This window comes from Macaca nemestrina, chromosome 1, assembly GCF_043159975.1.
Source record: "Macaca nemestrina isolate mMacNem1 chromosome 1, mMacNem.hap1, whole genome shotgun sequence".
NCBI lineage: Eukaryota > Metazoa > Chordata > Mammalia > Primates > Cercopithecidae > Macaca > Macaca nemestrina.
In genome coordinates this window covers 108,785,214-108,803,750 of record NC_092125.1, presented here as the reverse complement: position 1 = coordinate 108,803,750, position 18,537 = coordinate 108,785,214, and the positions used below count along the sequence as shown (strand labels likewise).

Sequence of the window (18,537 nt, the reverse complement as noted above, 5' to 3'; positions counted from 1 at the left end):
GCTGTTGATTTTGGAAAGAAAAAGGCCTATCAGTGAAACGCTTGTTACTTATTCAGAAGTTTATATAAGTAAACTCTTTAGATCAGGATTTAGGAGGGTTGTGCTGGCCAGGCTGGTCTTGAACTCCTGACATCAAGCGATCCACCCCACCTTGGCGTCCCAAAGTGCTGGGATTACAAGCATGAGCCACCACACCCGACCTATTTATATTTAATTTGGAATGCATCTCATGATTGTGCAGAAACAGGAAATTCATCTTTATACCTTTATCCTGATTAATGTTTAAATTACTCTGCCTTCCCAAATCCCTGCAGTTTGGTGGTGGCACTGATGATGACTGATATCCTTAGTCATAAATAGAAATTTTTGGTTTTTTTGAGACAGAGTCTCACTCTGTCCCCCAGGCTGCAGCGCACTGGCATGATCTTGGCTCACTGTAACCTCTACCTCCCAGACTCAAGTGATCCTCCTGCCTCAGCCTCCCAAGTAGCTGGGACTATAGGCTTGTACCACCATGCCTCGCTAAGAGACGGTTTCGTCATGTTGCGCAGGCTTGTCTTGAATTCCTGGACTCAGGCAATTGTTCTGCCTTGGCTTCCCAAAGTGCTAGGATCACAGGCATGACCCATCATGCCTGGCCACGAATGGAAAATTTGAAAACAAACTGCAATCCAGATTTTGCTATCAAAAATACCTACTAAAGGCTGGGCGCAGCGGCTCACGGCTGTAATCCTAGCACTCTAGGAGGCCTAGGTGGGCGGATTGCCTGAGCTCAGTTCGAGACCAGCCTGGGCAACATGGTGAAACCCTATCTCTACTAAGAATACAAAAATTAGCCAGGCATGATGGGGCGTGCCACCTACTAAATACCTACTAAAATGATAATCCTATGATACTTTCAGTTAATTCTTTATATAAATATATAAAATACATAAATATGTAATACGTACGTATATCTCTATATAAATCTTTTTTAAAAAATCCTTTAAAAAAATCAGCTGAAGTTGGGATCACCTGAAGTCAGGAGTTCAAGACCAGCCTACTAACATGGAGAAACCCCATCTCCACTAAAAAATACAGAATTAGCAGGGTGTGGTGGCACATCCTATAATCCCAGCTACTCAGGAGGCTGAGGCAGGAGAATCGCTTGAACCCAGGAGATGGGGGTTGCAGTGAGCCAAGATCATGCCATCACACTCCAGCCTGGGCAACAAGAGCAAAACTCCATCTCAAAAAAAAAAAAAAAAAAGTCCAGGCGCACTGGCTCACACCTGTAATCCCAGCACTTTGGGAGGCTGAGGCAGGCAGATCGCAAGGTCAAGAGATTGAGACCATCCTGGCCAACATGATGAAACCCTGTCTCAATACAAAAATTAGCTGGGCGTGGTGGCATGCGCCTGTAGACCCACCTACTTGGGACTACTGAGGCAGGAGAATTGCTTGAACCAGGAGATGGAGGTTGCAGTGAGCTGAGATACGCCACTGTGCTCCAGCCTGATGACAGAGCGAGACTCTGCCTCAAAAAAAAAAAAAAAAAGAAAGAAAGAAAAAAAAGATTTTTGAACAATGAAGTACTTTATTTTCCTATAATTCACTAGAATAAGTCTAAGGAAACAATTTGCACTATTGGTTTTCAGTTTCAACTGTATATGTCAGAATACTCTACCTGATTTTTTTTTTTTTTTTTTTCAATTGAGACGGAGTCTTGCTCTGTCATTCAGGATGGAGTGCAGTGGTGTGATCTCAGCTTACTGCAACTGCAGCTGCCCAGGTTCAAACAATTCTTGTGCGTTAGCCTCCCGAGTACCTGGGACTACAGGCACATGCCACCATGCCTGGGTAATTTTTTTGAATTTTTATTAGAGATGGAGTTTCACCATGTTGCCCAGGCCTGTCTCAAACCCCTAACCTCAGGTGATCCACCAACCTTGGCCTCCCAAAGTGCTGGGATTACAGGCGTGAGCCACTGCGCCCAGCCCTAAACCTGATTTTTCATAAGTGTTCTTTCTTAATTTTGCTATTGAGGTGTAACTGGGTGAGTTGTTCTGTTTGAGTAAAAGGAAGAGCACCCTTAGATTGGAATCATCATGTGCTAAAGAAGATATAATGCGGCTGGGCCTGGTGGCTCACACCTGCAGTCGCAGTCCCAGTACTTTGGGTGGCCGAGGCGGGTGGATCACCTGAGGTCAGAAGTTCAAGAGCAGCCTGGCTAACATGGAGAAACCCCATCTCTACTAAAAATACAAAAATTAGCCGGGCGTGCTGGCAGGCACCTGTAATCCCCACTACTCAGGAGGCTGAGGCAGGAGAAACGCTTGATCCCCAGAGGCAGAGATTGCAGTAAGCCAAGATTGAGCCACTGCACTCCAGCCTAGGTGACAGAGCAAGACTCTGTCTCAAAAAAAAAAAAAAAAAAAAAAAAAGAAGATATAATGCTTTTCTCATGAAGCAGTTCTACCTAGGTATTTACCAATTTACCATTAGCTGGGTGGCCTATCTGATGCTTGGCCTACTTGAACTTTTAATTATAAGAGCTTTGTAATTTTTTTTTTCTGTGATAAAATAAAAGCAGCCTTTTCTAAAAAAAAATTTTTTTTTTTTTTAATTGTGGCGGCTGTGATGGCTCACGTGGTGGATCACCTGAGGTCAGAAGTTCAAGACCAGCCTGACCAATGTGGAGAAACCCTGTCTCTACTAAAAATACAAAATTAGCCAGGTGTGGTGGCTCATGCCTGTAATCCCACCTACTAAGGGAGGCTGAGGCAGGAGAATTGCTTGAACCTGAGAGGTGGAGGTTGCGGTGAGCCGAGATTGCATCATTGCACTCCAGCCTGGGTAACAAGAGTAAACTCCATCTCAAAAACAAACAAACAAAAATTGCTTGTCCTTTGTTTCATTTTAGAGGAGGATTTGTGAGGTCTTTTTTGTTGTTGTTGTTGTTGTTGTTGAGATGGAGTCTTGCTCTGTTGCCCAGGCTGGAGTGCAGTGGCGCCATCTTGGCTCACTGTAAGCTCCACCTCCTGGGTTCACACCATTCTCCTGCCTCAGCCTCCAGAGTAGCTGCGACTACAGGCACCTGCCACCACTCCCAGCTCATTTTTTGTATTTTTAGTAGAGACGGGGTTTCACCATGTTAGCCAGGCTGGTCTCGAACTCCTGACCTCGTGATCTGCCCACCTTGGCCTCCCAAAGTGCTGGGATTACAGGCGTGAGCCACCGCGCCTGGCCTGTGAGTTCTTATATCAGTATTTGGTATGAAAAGTTGAGTGATGAGAAAAGCATGAACTACGAAGGAAAATTTGGGAATAGGCTAAGAAGGAAAATTTGAGAATAGGCTGTAGTATAGAGTCATTTGATACACATAGGGTACTTCTGGAGGTCAAGCATGGTATACTACTCAGATCATTTGGTTCCCTGGGTATTTTATGAGAGCATTAGGATAAAATTGTTCCACTGAGTATGTGTAGAGGGAAAGAAAAAAAAATAACATTGGGATATCCTCATTACCTCCATCCCCATCCCCACTCCCATAGTAATCATCCTAAAGCTTTAATTAAAATAGTTTCTGGGCCGGGCGTGGTGGCTCACGTCTGTCATCCCAGCACTTTGGGAAGCTGAGGTGGGCGGATCATGAGGTCAGGAGTTCAAGACCAGCCTGGCCAAGATGGTGAAACTCAGTCTCTACTAAAAATACAAAAATTAACCAGGTGTGGTGGCACACACTTGTAGTCCCCAGCTACTGGGGAGGCTGAGGCAGTGAACTGCTTGAACCCGGGAGGCGAAGTTTGCAGTGAGCCAAGATCACGCCATTGCACTTCAGCCTGGGTGATAGAGCGAGACTTAAATAATAAAAATAACAAAAGAAAATAACAAAAGAAAATAAAACAAAAATCTTAAAATAACAAAAGAAAATGGTTTCTAAGCCCGGCACGGTGACTCACTCCTGTAATCCCAACACTTTGGGAGGCTGAGGCAGGTGGATCACTTAAGGTCAGGAGTTCGAGATCAGCCCGGCCAGTGTGACGCAACCCTGTCTCTATTGAAAATACAAAAAAATTAGCTGAGCATGGTGGCAGGAGCCTGTAATCCCAGTTACTCAGGAGGTTGAGGCAGGAGAATCGCTTGAATCTGAGAGGCGGAAGTTGCAGTGAGCTGAGATCGCGCTACTGCACTCCGGCCTGGGTGACAGAGTGAGACTATCTTGAAAAAAAAAAATGGTTTACAGCTTGAAGATGAATTACTTACTATGCAAGTAATTTATCTTTTTAAGGAAAATCTGCTGAAGTTTAAATGTATAAACCAGTTAGATTACCAAATCACATCAGAAAGGATCCTCTGCTCTGTGGAAGGATTTTCTTTAAAGAATGTTAAATGAGAAGACTTGGCCACAGGGCAGGGAACATCCCACACTGGGGCCTGTCATGGGTTTGGGGGAGGGAGGAGGGATGGCATTAAGAGAAATACCTATTGTAAATGATGAGTTAATGGGTGCAGCACACCCACATGGCACATGTATATCTATGTAACAAAACTGCACATTGTGCACATGTACCCTAGAACTTAAACTATAATAAAAAGAAAAAGAAAAAAAAAACAACAATGTTAAATAGGAATTTCCTTAAGTATTTTGCAGATAACTAATTTCTTTTTTTCTTTTAATTCAAAAAATAACAATAATAGAGATGAGGTGTTGCTGTGTTGCCCAGGCTGGTCTCAAAGTACTGGGCTCAAGCAATTCTCCTACCTCGGTCTCCCAAAGTGCGGGGACTACAGTTGTGAGCCACCCTGCCTGGCCTGATAACTGACTTTTTGGGTTTTTTTTGTTTGTTTGTTTGTTTTTTAGACAGAGTCTCACTCTGTCACCCAAGCTGGAGTGCAGTAGCACAATCTCAGCTCACTGCAACCTCTGTCTCCTGGGTTCAAACGCTTCTCCGCCTCAGCCTCCTGAGTAGCTGGGACTACAGGTGTGCGCCACCACACCCAGCTATTTTTTTTTGCATTTTGTAGTAGAGACAGGGTTTAACCATGTTGACCAGGCTGGTCTCAAAGACCTCAGGTGATCTGCCCGCCTCGGCCTCCCAAAGTGCTGGGATTACAGGCGTGAGCCACTGCAGCTGGCCCTGACTTCTTGAAAGAAGAAAAACTGGAAAGAATATTTAAGCATAGGTAATGGGAAAACTTAAAAATTAAGAGTAGGCTGGGCATGGTGGCTTATGCCTATAATCCCAGCACTTTGGGAGGCTGAGGCAGGCAGATAGCTTGAACTCACGAGTTCGAGAGCAGCCTGGGCAGCATGGTGAAAGCTGGTCTGTACAAAAAATACAAAAAAAAAAAAAAAAAAAAATTAGCCAGGCATGGTGATGCACGACTGTAGTCCCAGCTACTTGGAGGCTGAGGTGGGAGGACAGCTTGGGCCTGAGAGGCAGAGGTTGCAGTGAGCCAAGATTGTATCACTGCACTCCAGCCTGGGCAATAATGCCAGACTTTGTCTTGAAAAAAAAAAAAAAAACTTAAGAGTACTTTTAAAAAGAAAATATAGCCGGGCGCGGTGGCTCAAGCCTGTAATCCCAGCACTTTGGGAGGCCGAGACTGGCGGATCTCGAGGTCAGGAGATCAAGACCATCCTGGCTAACATGGTGAAACCCCGTCTCTACTAAAAAATACAAAAAACTAGCCGGGCGAAGTGGCGAGTGCCTGTAGTCCCAGCTACTCGGGAGGCTGAGGCAGGAGAATGGCGTGAACCCGAGAGGAGGAGCTTGCAGTGAGCTGAGATCCGGCCACTGCACTCCAGCCTGGGTGACAGAGCAAGACTCCATCTCAAAAAAAAAAAAAAAAAAAAAGAAAATATATTGCTTGGTGTGCTGGCTCACGCCTGTAATCCCAGCACTTTGGGAGACCGACGGGGGGCAGATCACTTGAGGTCAGGAGTTCCAGACCAGCCTGGCTAACATGGTGAAACCCCGTCTTACTAAAAATACAAAAATTAGCTGGGCATGGTGGCACGCATCTGTAGTCCCAGCTACTTGGGAGGCTGAGGCAGGAGAATGGCTTGAACCCAGGAGGCAGAAGGTGCAGTGAGCTGAGATCGCGCCATTGCACTCTAGTCTGGGCAACAAGAACAAAACTCCGTCTCAAAAAAAAAAAAAAAAGAATACAGCAATAGCCAATAGAGGGTGCAGCCACTTCTTCTATACTAACAAAGCTTAATGTCATGCCAGCTGACAAGAAATGTTTATAGGGTCCAGCCCCAGCATCACCAGGCAGGACAAAGAAGGGTAGATTTGGAACTGAGAGGCAATACATTTGTAACTGGCACAATACGTATCTCTGAAATTATAGGGAAAGAAATAGGGAAATATAATTCATTTTATAATACTGTTAAGTAATACTTTTTTTCCCCAACAAGGAAATATCCACAGTTAGAGTAATACTTTTGGTTCATAAAGTTAGGCATGTCTGTTGCCAGATCTAGTGCGCTTCCCTCTTACAACTTAGCTATGAGAATAGCACACAGATGTAAGAGAAGGTTATGAACAAAGTCTTTCTGAAAGTACATCTTGGCCAGACACAGTGGCTCATACCTGTAATCCCAGCACTTTGGGAGGCTGAGGCAGGCAGATCACCTGAAGTCAGGAGTTCAAGACCAGCAACATGGTGAGATCCTGTCTCTACTAAAAGTACAAAAATTAGCTGGGCGTGGTGGTGCACACCTGTAATCCCAGCTACTCAGGAGGCTGAGATAGGAGAAGTGCTTGAATCCAGGAGTCGGAGGTGGCAATGAGCACAGACTGTGCCACTGCACTCCAGCCTGAGAGACAGAGCGAGACTCCATCTCAAAAAATAAATAAATAAAAAATAAAAGTATATCTTGACATAACTAAAGTATTTTTAGCATTTAGTGTTTTTAGCATTAATCTATTGTACTACCTTTGACATTCAATATATGAAACTTTATATTTATTTATTTATTTATTTATTTATTGAGATGGACTCTTGCTCTGTCGCCCAAGCTGAAGTGCAGTGGTGTGATCTCGGCTCACTGCAATCTCCCCCTCCCAAGTTCAAGTGATTCTCTTGCCTCAGCCTCCCAAGTAGCTGGGATTACGGGTGCACACCACCACGTCCAGCTAATTTTTGTAGTTTTAGTAGAGACAGGGTTTCACCTTGTTGGCCAGGCTGGTCTCAAACTCCTGACCTCAAGTGATCCACCCGTTTCGGTCTCCCACAGTGCTAGGATTACAGGCGTGAGCCGCCACATCTGGCCATGAAACTAAGTTTTTAACTATTCTTGTACTGGAGGTGAATCCTATTCTTCACATCTCTCTAGCTGATGAAAAGAGGTAGTATGATTGGGTAAAGCCCAGAAGGGGACTATTCCCTTATCACTGCTGAGCTTGGGGTGAGGTATGCATTTTACACTTCCTGCCTGCTGCCAAGGAGAGCTCTGCCCAGCCAGCTTAGGAAGTGGGTAGCACTCTTGGTCTGTTAGCTACTAATGCTCAGCACTGGCAGTGCCAAGAGAATGATTAAATGAAGGGAATGTAGTGGCCCTGTACCAAGTATATGATTTTTTTTTTTTTTTTTTTTTGGAGAAGGAGTCTCACTGTGTCGCCCAGGCTGGAGTGCAGTGGTGCAATCTCAGCTCACTGCAAGCTCCGCCTCCCAGGTTCATGCCATTCTCCTGCCTCAGCCTCCCGAGTGGCTGGGACTGCAGGTGCCCACCACCACGCCCAGCTAATTTTTTGTATTTTTAGTAGAGATGGAGTTTCACTGTGTTAGCCAGGATGGTCTCGATCTCCTGACCTCGTGATCCACCTGCCTCGGCCTCCCAAAGTGCTAGGATTACAGGCGTGAAGCATGCCCAGCCCTGCAAGTATACTAATTTAATCCACTTTAAAGGAAAAACTTTTTAAACCTTAAAAGAATTTTAACACTGATATAATTGACTTATATCAGTTTGAGTTAGAGAACAAGATGGAGGACATTAGAGTGAAGAGCTGAGGTTTTGATTTAATAAGCTGTTTTTAATTTGCCTCAAGTTTTCCTATACATTAGACTTCATTTGTCTTTCTTACTGAAATAGGTGACCCCCATACCTCAACAGTACAGTTTTCAAATTCTACCACCTCAGTGCTGGCTACCCTTGCAGCTCTTGCTGAGGCATCTGTCTCCTTCTCCAACTCACACAGAGCCACAGGTAGGTAAGGGATATGCTGCTAGGTGAATCACCACTTTTTCTTTTGTTTTTAAGTCTCCAGCAGATTTAATTTGCATGAAATATTATTAAAGAATTGCATTTAATTAGAGGCAGCTAAGGAAAAGGGATGTAGCATCATTGAACATCAGAAAGAAAAATTGCCAGGTGATATAATCAGACAGCTGAATAATATGAGAGAATGACTAAATTACTCCTTTGTGTTTTTACAGTTTGAAGTTTGTTTTCCCTGACTCTAGTTACTTCACATTGAAATGTCTATTCTCATATTAGCAGATTTTTTTGGAGATACTCTATGTTATGTTTTGACTGATGCTATCATAGAATGATTCAAAATAGCAGCCCAGATATCTTATATTAAAGTATCAAAATACATGAGACTGGTACCTTTTTCATTGTCATATCCTTTGCACTTCATGGCTTGCTTTTATTTTCATTGGAGATGTTATTTTGGCATTTCCAAAGGAGTTGGGCAAATATAGGGTATGTATTGCCTTTCTGATATTTAAAACAAAATAGTTTTCAAGTCTAGTAGTCTGTCAGGGGAAGACTTAAGGCTTCATATAGGTAGGGGCATATAGTCACAGGTAGGGCTCAGTAGACATTTAGAAATCTTTCTAGAACCCTCTGGCCATCTGCTCCATCATATATGAAAGCAGAATGTTCTGATTTCTTTCTGCCACGACATTTGGGTGGTAAGAACATTCTTCCAATTCCAATCCTATTTTTCTGAATGGGTATAATCATAAAGATCTCTACTCAGATTTATATGAGGGAACAACATAGCAAAGGGAAAAGCAATGTATTAAACTTGTCCTTGCTATTCTTTTGGTTTGCTCTTTGATCTTGGATAAATCACTTCTCCAGGTTCTAGTTTTCTCATCTTTGGCATGATACTTGGATTAGGTTATCTATCCAGGACCTTTCAACTTTAATATTTAACTGTTCTTTGTTTCTAAGAGGTGGGAATCCTTTGTTTCCATTGAACTACCTAGATGTGTTTCATATGGATGGTTGATACCCCACTTATTACTGCAAAGTTCTATCTATGACTCACTCTTTCTTTTCTTTTCCTTCCTTCTTTCCTTCCTTCCTTCCTTCCTTCCTTCCTTCCTTCCTTCTTCTTTCTTCCTTTTCTTTTCTTTTCTTTTCTCTTCTTTCTTTTCTTTCTTTGACAGAGTCTCATTCTGTCACCCAGGCTGGGGTGCAGTGGCATGATCTCGGCTTACTGCAATCTCTGCCTCCAGGGTTCAAGCAATTCTCCTGCCTCAGCCTCCCAAGTAGCTGGGATTACAGGCGCTCACGACCACGCTCAGCTAATTTGTGTATTTTTTGTAGAGATGGGGTTTTGCCATGTTGGCCAGGCTGGTCTCAAACTACTGACCTCGGTGATCTGCCCACCTCGGCCTCCCAAAATGCTGGGATTACAGGTGTGAGCCACCGCCCCTGGCCCTGTGACGCTTTAGATAGAGAAATTCCATAGTGGTAGGAATTATTTCCTCTAATAGTGCTTAGTTTATTGGGATATTGACTAATCAAACTGAAAATCTTGATTCAGCATAATACACGTAACACTCATAGAATGGTACCTGGCACATAAGTGTTGGCTATTTTATATATATATATATATATATATATGTTTGGGGTTTCTTTTGATAGAGACAGGATCTTATTCTGTTATTCTGTCACCCAGGCTAGAGTGCAGTGGCACAATCAGAGTTCACTGCAGCTTGAACTTCTAGGTTCAAGTGATCCTCCCATGTCAGCCTCCTGAGTGGTACATGCCACCACGCTCAGTTAATTTTTCAAATTTGGCGGGAGGTGGTCTCACTGCTCAGGCTGGTCTTCAACTCCCGGCCTCAAGCAATCCTCCTGCCTTGGCCTCCCAAAGTGCTGGGATTATGGGCATGAGCCACCATACCCAGCCAGCTATTATTCCTGGTATCAGATGAGAAAAGCCACCTAACATTTTTGTCTATCAGACTTCAATATTTTGACTACTTCACGTATTATTCTGTTAATTCACTATTAAATATCCCATTTACTCTGATTTATGGTTATTTTAGACTTTTTTTTTTTTTTTTTTGAGATGGAATCTTGCTCTTGTCACCCAGGCTGGAGTGCAATGGCACTATCTCAGTATCTCGGCTCACTGCAACCTCCACCTCCCAGGTTCAAGCAATTCTCCTGCCTCAGCCTCCCAAGTAACTGGGATTACAGGTGCCTACCACCATGCCCAGCTAATTTTTGTATTTTTAGTAGAGATAGGGTTTCACCATGTTGGCCAGGCTGGTCTCAAACCCCTGACCTCAGGTGATCTGCCCACCTCGGCCTCCCAAAGTGCTGGGATTACAGGCATGAGTCACCATGCCTAGCCATTTTAGACTTTCAAGATACTTCCTGAAAAAAAAAAAAAAGGGTTCCAATATCAAATATGTTGGGGAAACAGCATATCTGTTTTTTTTGTTTGTTTTTTGAGACAGAGTCTCGCTCTGTTGCCCAGGCTGGAGTGCAGTGGCTCCATCTCGGCTCACTGCAACCTCCGCCTCCCAGGATCAAGAGATTCTCGTGCCTCAGCCTCCAAAGTAGGTGGGACTACAGGTGCATGCCACCATACCTGACTAATTTTTGACTAATTTTTGTACTTTTAGTAGAGACAGGGTTTTGCCATGTTGGCCAGGCTTGTCTCTTAACTCCTGGCCTCAAGTGATTCGCCCATCTTGGCCTCCCAAAGTGCTGGGATTATAGGCATGAGCCACCATGCCCAACCGAAACAGAGTATCTTATACCCTGTTGGAGAATCACACCCTGCTGGAGAATCACAATGTTTATTAGCCTACTGAAGTCTCTGATACTCCTACAAAACAAAAAATTTTAAGCATATTTAAACCAGAATTTTGAAAACGTGTTTATACATAGAACCCATCTTTAGTGAAAGTTATTAATACCTCAATGAACACATTTTATAAAATACTGTTATAATGCATTCTCTATTTTCTTTTCTCCTCTGACTTAGCATGCATTGTTCACAAAACCTTTTGCAAACTGTTGAATCTCACTTTTTTTTTTTTGAAATTTTTCGGCCAGGCGCGGTGGCTCACACCTGTGATCCCAGCACTTTGGGAGGCAGAGGCGAGCGGATCACTTGAGGTCAGGAGATCGAGACCAGCCTGGCCAACATGATGAAACCCCGTCTCTACTAAAAATACAAAAATTAGCCTGGCGTGATGGTGGGCACCTGTAGTCCCAGCTACTCGGGAGGTTGAGGCAGGAGAATCGCTTGAACCCAGGAAGCGGAGCTTGCAATGAGCCGAGATCGCGCCACTGCACTCCAGCCTGGGCGACAGAGCGAGACTCCATCTCAAAAAAAAAAAAAAAAAAAAAGAAATTTTCCTCTCCCTGAATGTTATCAGATTCAAGGAGGTTGAAATTGCTATACTCCTATTTTTTAAAAAAGCTGAAATTTTAAATTTGCTTTTGTCATCTCCAGCCAATTCAAAGGAAATTATAGAGGGAAATTCCGTTGACTCATCAATCCAGCAAGTAATGGGGAGTGGAGGCCAGAGGGTCATCACCATAGTAACTGATGGAGTCCCTCTTGGTAATATCCAAACTTCAATCCCTACTGGAGGCATTGGTCAGCCATTTATTGTAACTGTGCAAGATGGACAGCAAGGTGAGTTATCTCTTGTAGACAATTGTTTATTAAAAGATATTTTAGATACTCCATACTCACCTAAACATGAGGCATTAAAACAAATAGTGGAAGTGGGAGACTGTCAGATGCAAGTTGGGGCAAAGAAGGTCTGAAAAAGAAAAAGAAACAGAACCAGATTGGCAAAAGCTAATTGCCTAATATGTATAAAATCTGTAGTAAAAAACAGTTGATCTGGTGGAAAATATAACAAGTAGACCGGGCGTGGTGGCTCACGCCTGTAATCCCAGCACTTTGGGAGGCCGAGGCAGGCGGATCGTGAGGTCAGGAGATCGAGACCATCCTGGCTAACATGGTGAAACCCCGTCCCTACTAAAAAATGCAAAAAAAAAAAAAATTAGCCGTGTGTGACGGCGGACGCCTGTAGTCCCAGCTACTCGAGAGCCTGAGGCAGGAGAATGGCGTGAACCCAGGAGGCAAAGCTTACAGTGAGCTGAGATCACGCCACTGCACTCCAGCCTGGGTGACAGAGCAAGACTCCGTCTAAAAATAATAATAATAATAATAATAATAATAATAATAATAATATGAACCAGTAGTCCACAGAAAAAAATGTACTGATGGCTCTTAAAAATATGAAAATAGCCGGGTGAGGCAGATCACGGCTGTAATCCCAGCACTTTGGGAGGCTGAGGCAAGAGGATCACTTGAGATCAGGAGTTCAAGACCAGCCTGGCCAAAATAGCAAAACCCCGTCTCTACTAAAAATACAAAAATTAGCCGAGCATGGTGGCACACACCTGTAGTTCCAGCTACTCAGGAGGCTGAAGTGGGAGGATCACTTGAGCCCAGGAGGTTGAGGCTGTAGTGAGCCGTGATTGTGCCACTGCACACCAGCCTGGATAACAGTGTGAGTCTCCGTCTTAAAAAAAAAAAGAAAGAAAGAGAAAATATATCCAACCTACTTCATTCATAACAAGAGAAGTGCAAATAAATACTGTACTGAGATACCATTATAACACTATGTTGTTAAAGGTGTAGGGAAACAAGCACTCTTATAAATCATTTGTAAGAGTGCAAATTAATGGATCCTCTAAAAAGGATATTGGTAGTATCTGTAGACACTAAAGATGTACATAAAGATGTACATTTGGGTTTTTTGTTTGCTTGTTTGTTTGAGATGGAGTCCCTCTCTGTTGCCCAGACTGGAGTGCAGTGGTAGGATCTTGGCTCACTGCAGCCTCCACCTCCCTGGTTCAAGCAATTCTTGTGCCTCAACCTCCTGAGTAGCTGGGACTATAGGCTCACGCCACCACGTCCAGTTACTTTTTGTGTATTTTTAATAGAGACAGGGTTTCACCATGTTAGCCAGGCTGGTCTTGAACTCCAGACCTCAAGTGATCCTTCCACCTCAGCCTCCCAAAGTGCTAGGATTATAGACATGAGCCATCACACTCAGTCAAGATGTACCTTTTGGTTAAACAGTTCTTTTTTCTTTTTTGTGTGTGTAACTGGGTCTTGTTCTGTCACCCAGGCTTGTGTGCAGTGGTGCAATCATGGGTCACTGCAGCCTCAACCTCCTGGGCTCAAGATATCCTCCTGCCTCAGCCTCCTGAGTAGCTGGGGCTACAGTTCCACGCCACCATGCCCAGCTATATTCAGACTGAGGCTATATATTAGTATACTGAGGCATAACATTAGTTGCTTCCAAGGAGGGCAGCTGGGTACTAAGGATGAGTGGGAGGCTTTTCAATGTATATGCTTTTATAGCCTTGATGTTTTTAATCATTTAATGTATCAGTTATTCAAAAAAGACATAATTAAAATTTTTTGAAAAGAGGAAGCCCATCATTACAACTCCATACCTTAAAAATACTGGAGGTTGGCCAGGCACAATGGCTGATACATGTAATCCTGTAATCCTAGCACTTTGGGAGACCAAGGCAAGAGGATTTCTTGAGGCCAAGAGTTCCAGATCAGCTGGGGCAACATAGCAAGACCCCCCATCTCTACACAATTAAAAAAAAAATAGCCTGGTTGATGGCACGTCCTTATAGTCCCAACTACTCAGGAGGTTTTGGCAGGAGGATCACTTGAGCCCAGGAGCTCAAGGTTGCAGTATGCTACCATGATCATGCCACTGCACTCCAGCCTGGGCATAATCATGCCACTGCACTCCAGTCTGAGCAACAGAGCAAAACATTGTCTCTAAAAAATAAAAATGTATATTGGAGGTTGAAAAGAAGGGTACTGGTATAATTTCCTTTCTTAATGTCGCTGAAATTTTGACTTGGCTTACATGATTGTGGGGATTTGTAATTTTTTTTTTTTTTTTTTTTTGAGACAGAATCTCACTCTGTCACCCAGGCTGGAGTGCAGTGGCACAATCTCGGCTCACTGCAACCTCCACCTGCTGGGTTCAAGCAATTCTCCTGCCTCAGCCTCCTGAGTAGCTGGGATTACAGGCATGTGCCACCACGCCCGGCTAATTTTTTTGTATTTTTAGCAGAGACAGGTTTCACCATGTTGGTCAGCCTGTTATTGAACTCCTGACCTCATGATCCACCCGCCTCAGCCTCCCAAAGTGCTGGAATTACAAGCGTAAGCCACCAAGCCCGGCCTATAGTTTTTATTTGTTTGTTTGTTTGTTTTTGAGATAGGATCTCCCTTTGTTGCCCAGGCTAGAGTGCAGTGGCATGATTATGGCTCACTGCAGCCTCGACTTCCCAAGCAACCCTCTCACCTCAGCCTCCCAACTAGCTGGGACTACAGGCATGCATCACCACGCCTGGCTAATTATATCATATTTTTATTTTTAGACAGGGACTCAGTCTGTCACCCAGGCTGGAGTGCAGTGGTGTGATCTCAGCTCACTGCAATCTCCACCTTCCGGGTTCAAGTGATTCTCCTGCCTCAGCCACCAGAGTAGCTGGGATTACAGTCATGGCCACCATGCCCGGCTAATTTTTTTGGTTTTTTTGGGGGGGGTTTTTAGAGACAGAGTTTCTCCATGTTGGCCAGGCTGGTCACGAATTCCTGAACTCAAGTGATCTGCCTGCCTTGGCCTCCCAAAGTGCTGGGATTACAGGTGTGAGCCACCATGCCTGGCCTTTTTTATTTTTTGTACAGACTAGGTCTTACTATGTTGCCCATTCTGGGATTTATAATTTTTTAATTATTTGAACTGATGGATCAGGAAGTATGGGAAGATAAAAATTAAACTTATTATAATCCAAACTTTGGTATCATAAATTCTAATTTATGCATTGCTGATATTTTTGTGAACATAGTTATCATTTTAAGTTTTTAGGGCTCATTGGGTAGGTGAGAGACTCTGCTTATAATGGAACTAAATAAATGAAAACTGAGTTGTTTTGGAGAAAAAGAGAATTGAAGTTTAACCTAAATAAACTATACTACTTTTTTATTTTTATTTTTAAAATTTATTTATTTATTTATTTAGAGGTGCAATCTCAGCTCCCTGCAGCCTCAACCTCCTAGGCTCAAGCAGTCCTCCCATCTCATCATCCCAAGTAGCTAGGACCACAGGTGCAAGCCACCACAGCCAGCTAATTTTTTACTTTTTCATAGAGACAAGGTCTTCCTATGTTACCCAGCCTGGCCTCAAACTCCTGGGCTCAAGCAATCCTTCTACCTTGGCTTCCTAAAGTTCTAGGATTACAGGCGTGAGCTACTGTGCTTAGCCTACACTACTTTTTACAAATATGCTTAAGGCCCAAAGAAGGAAAACAGATTTTGTGAGTTATCTGCAGAAAAATTTAAATCCCAGACTAAACTTCCATTTCTACTCAACATATATCTAAGCTGCTTTCCACTGCCATCAATTGATGAGTTTATAAAGAAATACAGGCCGGGCACAGTGGCTCAAGCCTGTAATCCCAGCACTTTGGGAGGCCGAGATGGGCGGATCACGAGGTCAGGAGATCGAGACCATCCTGGCCTACACGGTGAAACCCCGTCTCTACTAAAAAATACAAAAAACTAGCCGGGCGAGGTGGCGGGCGCCTGTAGTCCCGGCTACTCGGGAGGCTGAGGCAGGAGAATGGCGTAAAAACCCGGGAGGCAGAGCTTGCAGTGAGCTGAGATCCTGTCACTGGACTCCAACCTGGGCGACAGAGCGAGACTCCGTCTCAAAAAAAAAAAAAAAAAAGAAATACAAACCTATTTTTAAATCTGCCAAACCAAATGATTAGGTAAATCTTGTTTTTTGTTTTTGTTTTTAAATTTTTGTCCGGACATGGTAGCTCACGCCTGTAATCCCAGCACTTTGGGAGACCGAGGTGGGACGAGTGCTTGAGGTTGGGATTTCAAGACCAGCTTGCCAACATGGTGAAACCCCGGGTCTACTAAAAAAATACAAATATTAGCCGGATGTGGAGGCCCCAGACTGGAGTGCAGTGGCATGATCATAACTCACTGCAGCCTTGACATTCAGGGCCCAAGTGATCCTCCTGCTCAGCTCCCCAAATTTTTTCTTTTTTTTTTTTTTGAGACGGAGTCTTGCTCTGTCACCCAGGCTAGAGTAAAGTGGCGCAATCTCAGCTCACTGCAACCTCCACCTCATGGGTTCAAGCAATTCTCCTGCCTCAGCCTCCTGAGTAGCTGGGATTACAGGCGCCCACCACTGCCCAGGCTAATTTTGTTTGTTTGTTTGTTTTTTGAGATGGAGTCTCCCTCTGTCACCCAGGCTGGAGTGCAGTGGCGTGATCTTGGCTCAGCGCAAGCTCTGCTTCCTGGGTTCATGCCATTCTCCTGCCTCAGCCTCCCAAGTAGCTGGGACTACAGGCGCCCACCACCGCCCCCAGCTAATTCTTTTTTGTATTTTTAGTAGAGACGGGGTTTCACCGTGGTCTCGATCTCCTGATCATGTGATCCGCCCACCTCAGCCTCCCAAAGTGCTGGGATTACAGGCATGAGCCACCGCGCCCAGCCTTTAATTTTCATATATGAAGAGCTAACATGGTTTTTAATTGGGTGCATGCCTTGGATAATCCATTCAAAAGCAATCCCTTAGTCCAGTTTAATGAAACATATATCCTTCGTGTACTGATGGAAAGGCTGGTGGTATATATTGAGGCCATATTTCCAGATCAGACTGTGCTGGTTTGTTGTTGTTGTTGTTGTTGTTTTTTGAGATGGAGTCTCACTCTGTCACCCAGGCTGGAGTGCAATGGTGTGGTCTCAGCTCACTGCAACTTCTGCCTCCCAGGTTCAAGCAATTCTCCTGCCTCAGCCTCCCGAGTAGCTAGGATTACAGGTGTTCCCTAGCACGCCCGGCTAATTTTTTGTATTTTTAGTAGAGATGGGGTTTCACCATGTTGGTCAGGCTGGTCTCGAACTCCTGACCTTGTGATCTGCCCACCTCGGCCTCCCAAAGTGCTGGTATTACCGGTGTGAGCCACCGTGCCCAGCCGACTATGCTGGTTTGAACAGATATGACAAGAGCAAGAACCCTGGCTGAATTTTTGTGGGTGGCTCCAGTAGAGCTGCTGGTAACCCATCTTGCTCTCAAGAGTACAATGAGGTAAAAGGAAAGAGTTCCCGATTTTTTTTTGTTTGTTTTTTTGTTTTGTTTTGTTTTGTTTTTGAGACAGAGTCTCGCTCTGTCACCAGGCTAGAGTGCAGTGGCGTGGTCTCAGCTCACTGCAATCTCTGCCTCCCAGGTTCAAGCGATTCCTCTGCCTCAGCCTCCTGAGTAGCTGGGACCACAGGTGTGTACCACCACACCCGGCTAATTAAAAAAAAAATTTTTTTTTGTATTTTAGTAGAGACAGGGTTTCACCATGTTGGCCAAGATGGTCTTGATCTCTTGACCTCGTGATCTGCCCACCTCAGCCTGCCAAAGTGTTGGAATTACAGGCATGAGTCACTGCGCCCAGCCCCCGAATTATTTTTTAATAGAAATGAGTTCTTGCTAAGCTTCCCAGGCTGGTCTCAGACTCCTAGACTCAAGCGATCCTCCCACTTTGGCCTCCCAAAATGCTGTGATTACAGGCATGAGCCACCATGTCTGGCCAAATCTTCTGTTTTAAAATAATCGTAATATATCCTAAAACCTAAATATAATTTTTAACTTTTTATTTTTAGATCATTAAAGATTCAGTACAGTTCTAAGAAATAATACAGAGAAATCCCCTATTGCTGGGATTACAGGCACATGCCACCATGCCCACCTAATTTTTTGCATTTTTAGTAGAGATGGGGTTTTGCCATGTTGGCCAAGCTGGTCTCGAACTCCTGACCTCAGGTGATCTGCCCGCCCACGTTGGCCTCCCAAAGTGCTGGGATTACAGGCATGAGCCACTGCACCCATCCTCTACTTTGTCATTTCAAGAATGTTATATAAGTGGAATCATACAATATACATGATTTTGAGATTGGCTTTTTTCCTCTCAGCATAATTCCCTTGAAACCCATCCAAGTTGTTTGAATCAATAGTTCATTCCTTCTTATTGCTGAGTATTATTCTATGATATGGATTTATCACAGTTTGTTTAACCATTTACCCAATGAAGGACATTTAAGTTGCTTCCACTATCAGCTATCTAAAAATAAAACTGGCTGGGCACGGTGGCTCACGCCTATAATCCCAGCACTTTGGGAGGCCTACGCCAGCAGATAGCTTAAGCCCAGGAGTTTGAAATCA

At 44.0% G+C, this 18,537-nt stretch overlaps 1 protein-coding gene across 22 annotated transcripts in view; it reads left to right on the top strand.

The window, feature by feature from the left end:
* Positions 1–18,537, top strand: part of LOC105497832 (GA binding protein transcription factor subunit beta 2) — a 71,024-nt gene that overhangs the window by 32,716 nt on the left and 19,771 nt on the right. For 16 of the 22 annotated variants that reach the window (XM_071085768.1, XM_011769265.2, XM_011769257.3 and 13 more), the window contains 2 exons: positions 8,084–8,197; positions 11,706–11,891. The exons of 1 other annotated variant lie outside the window; for it this stretch is intronic. In XM_071085768.1, coding sequence (XP_070941869.1) covers positions 8,084–8,197; positions 11,706–11,891 — 300 coding nt within the window. The remainder of the gene's footprint in view (positions 1–8,083; positions 8,198–11,705; positions 11,892–18,537) is intronic. 5 more of the 22 variants (XM_024797972.2, XM_011769261.3, XM_024797975.2 and 2 more) reach the window with 1 other exon arrangement.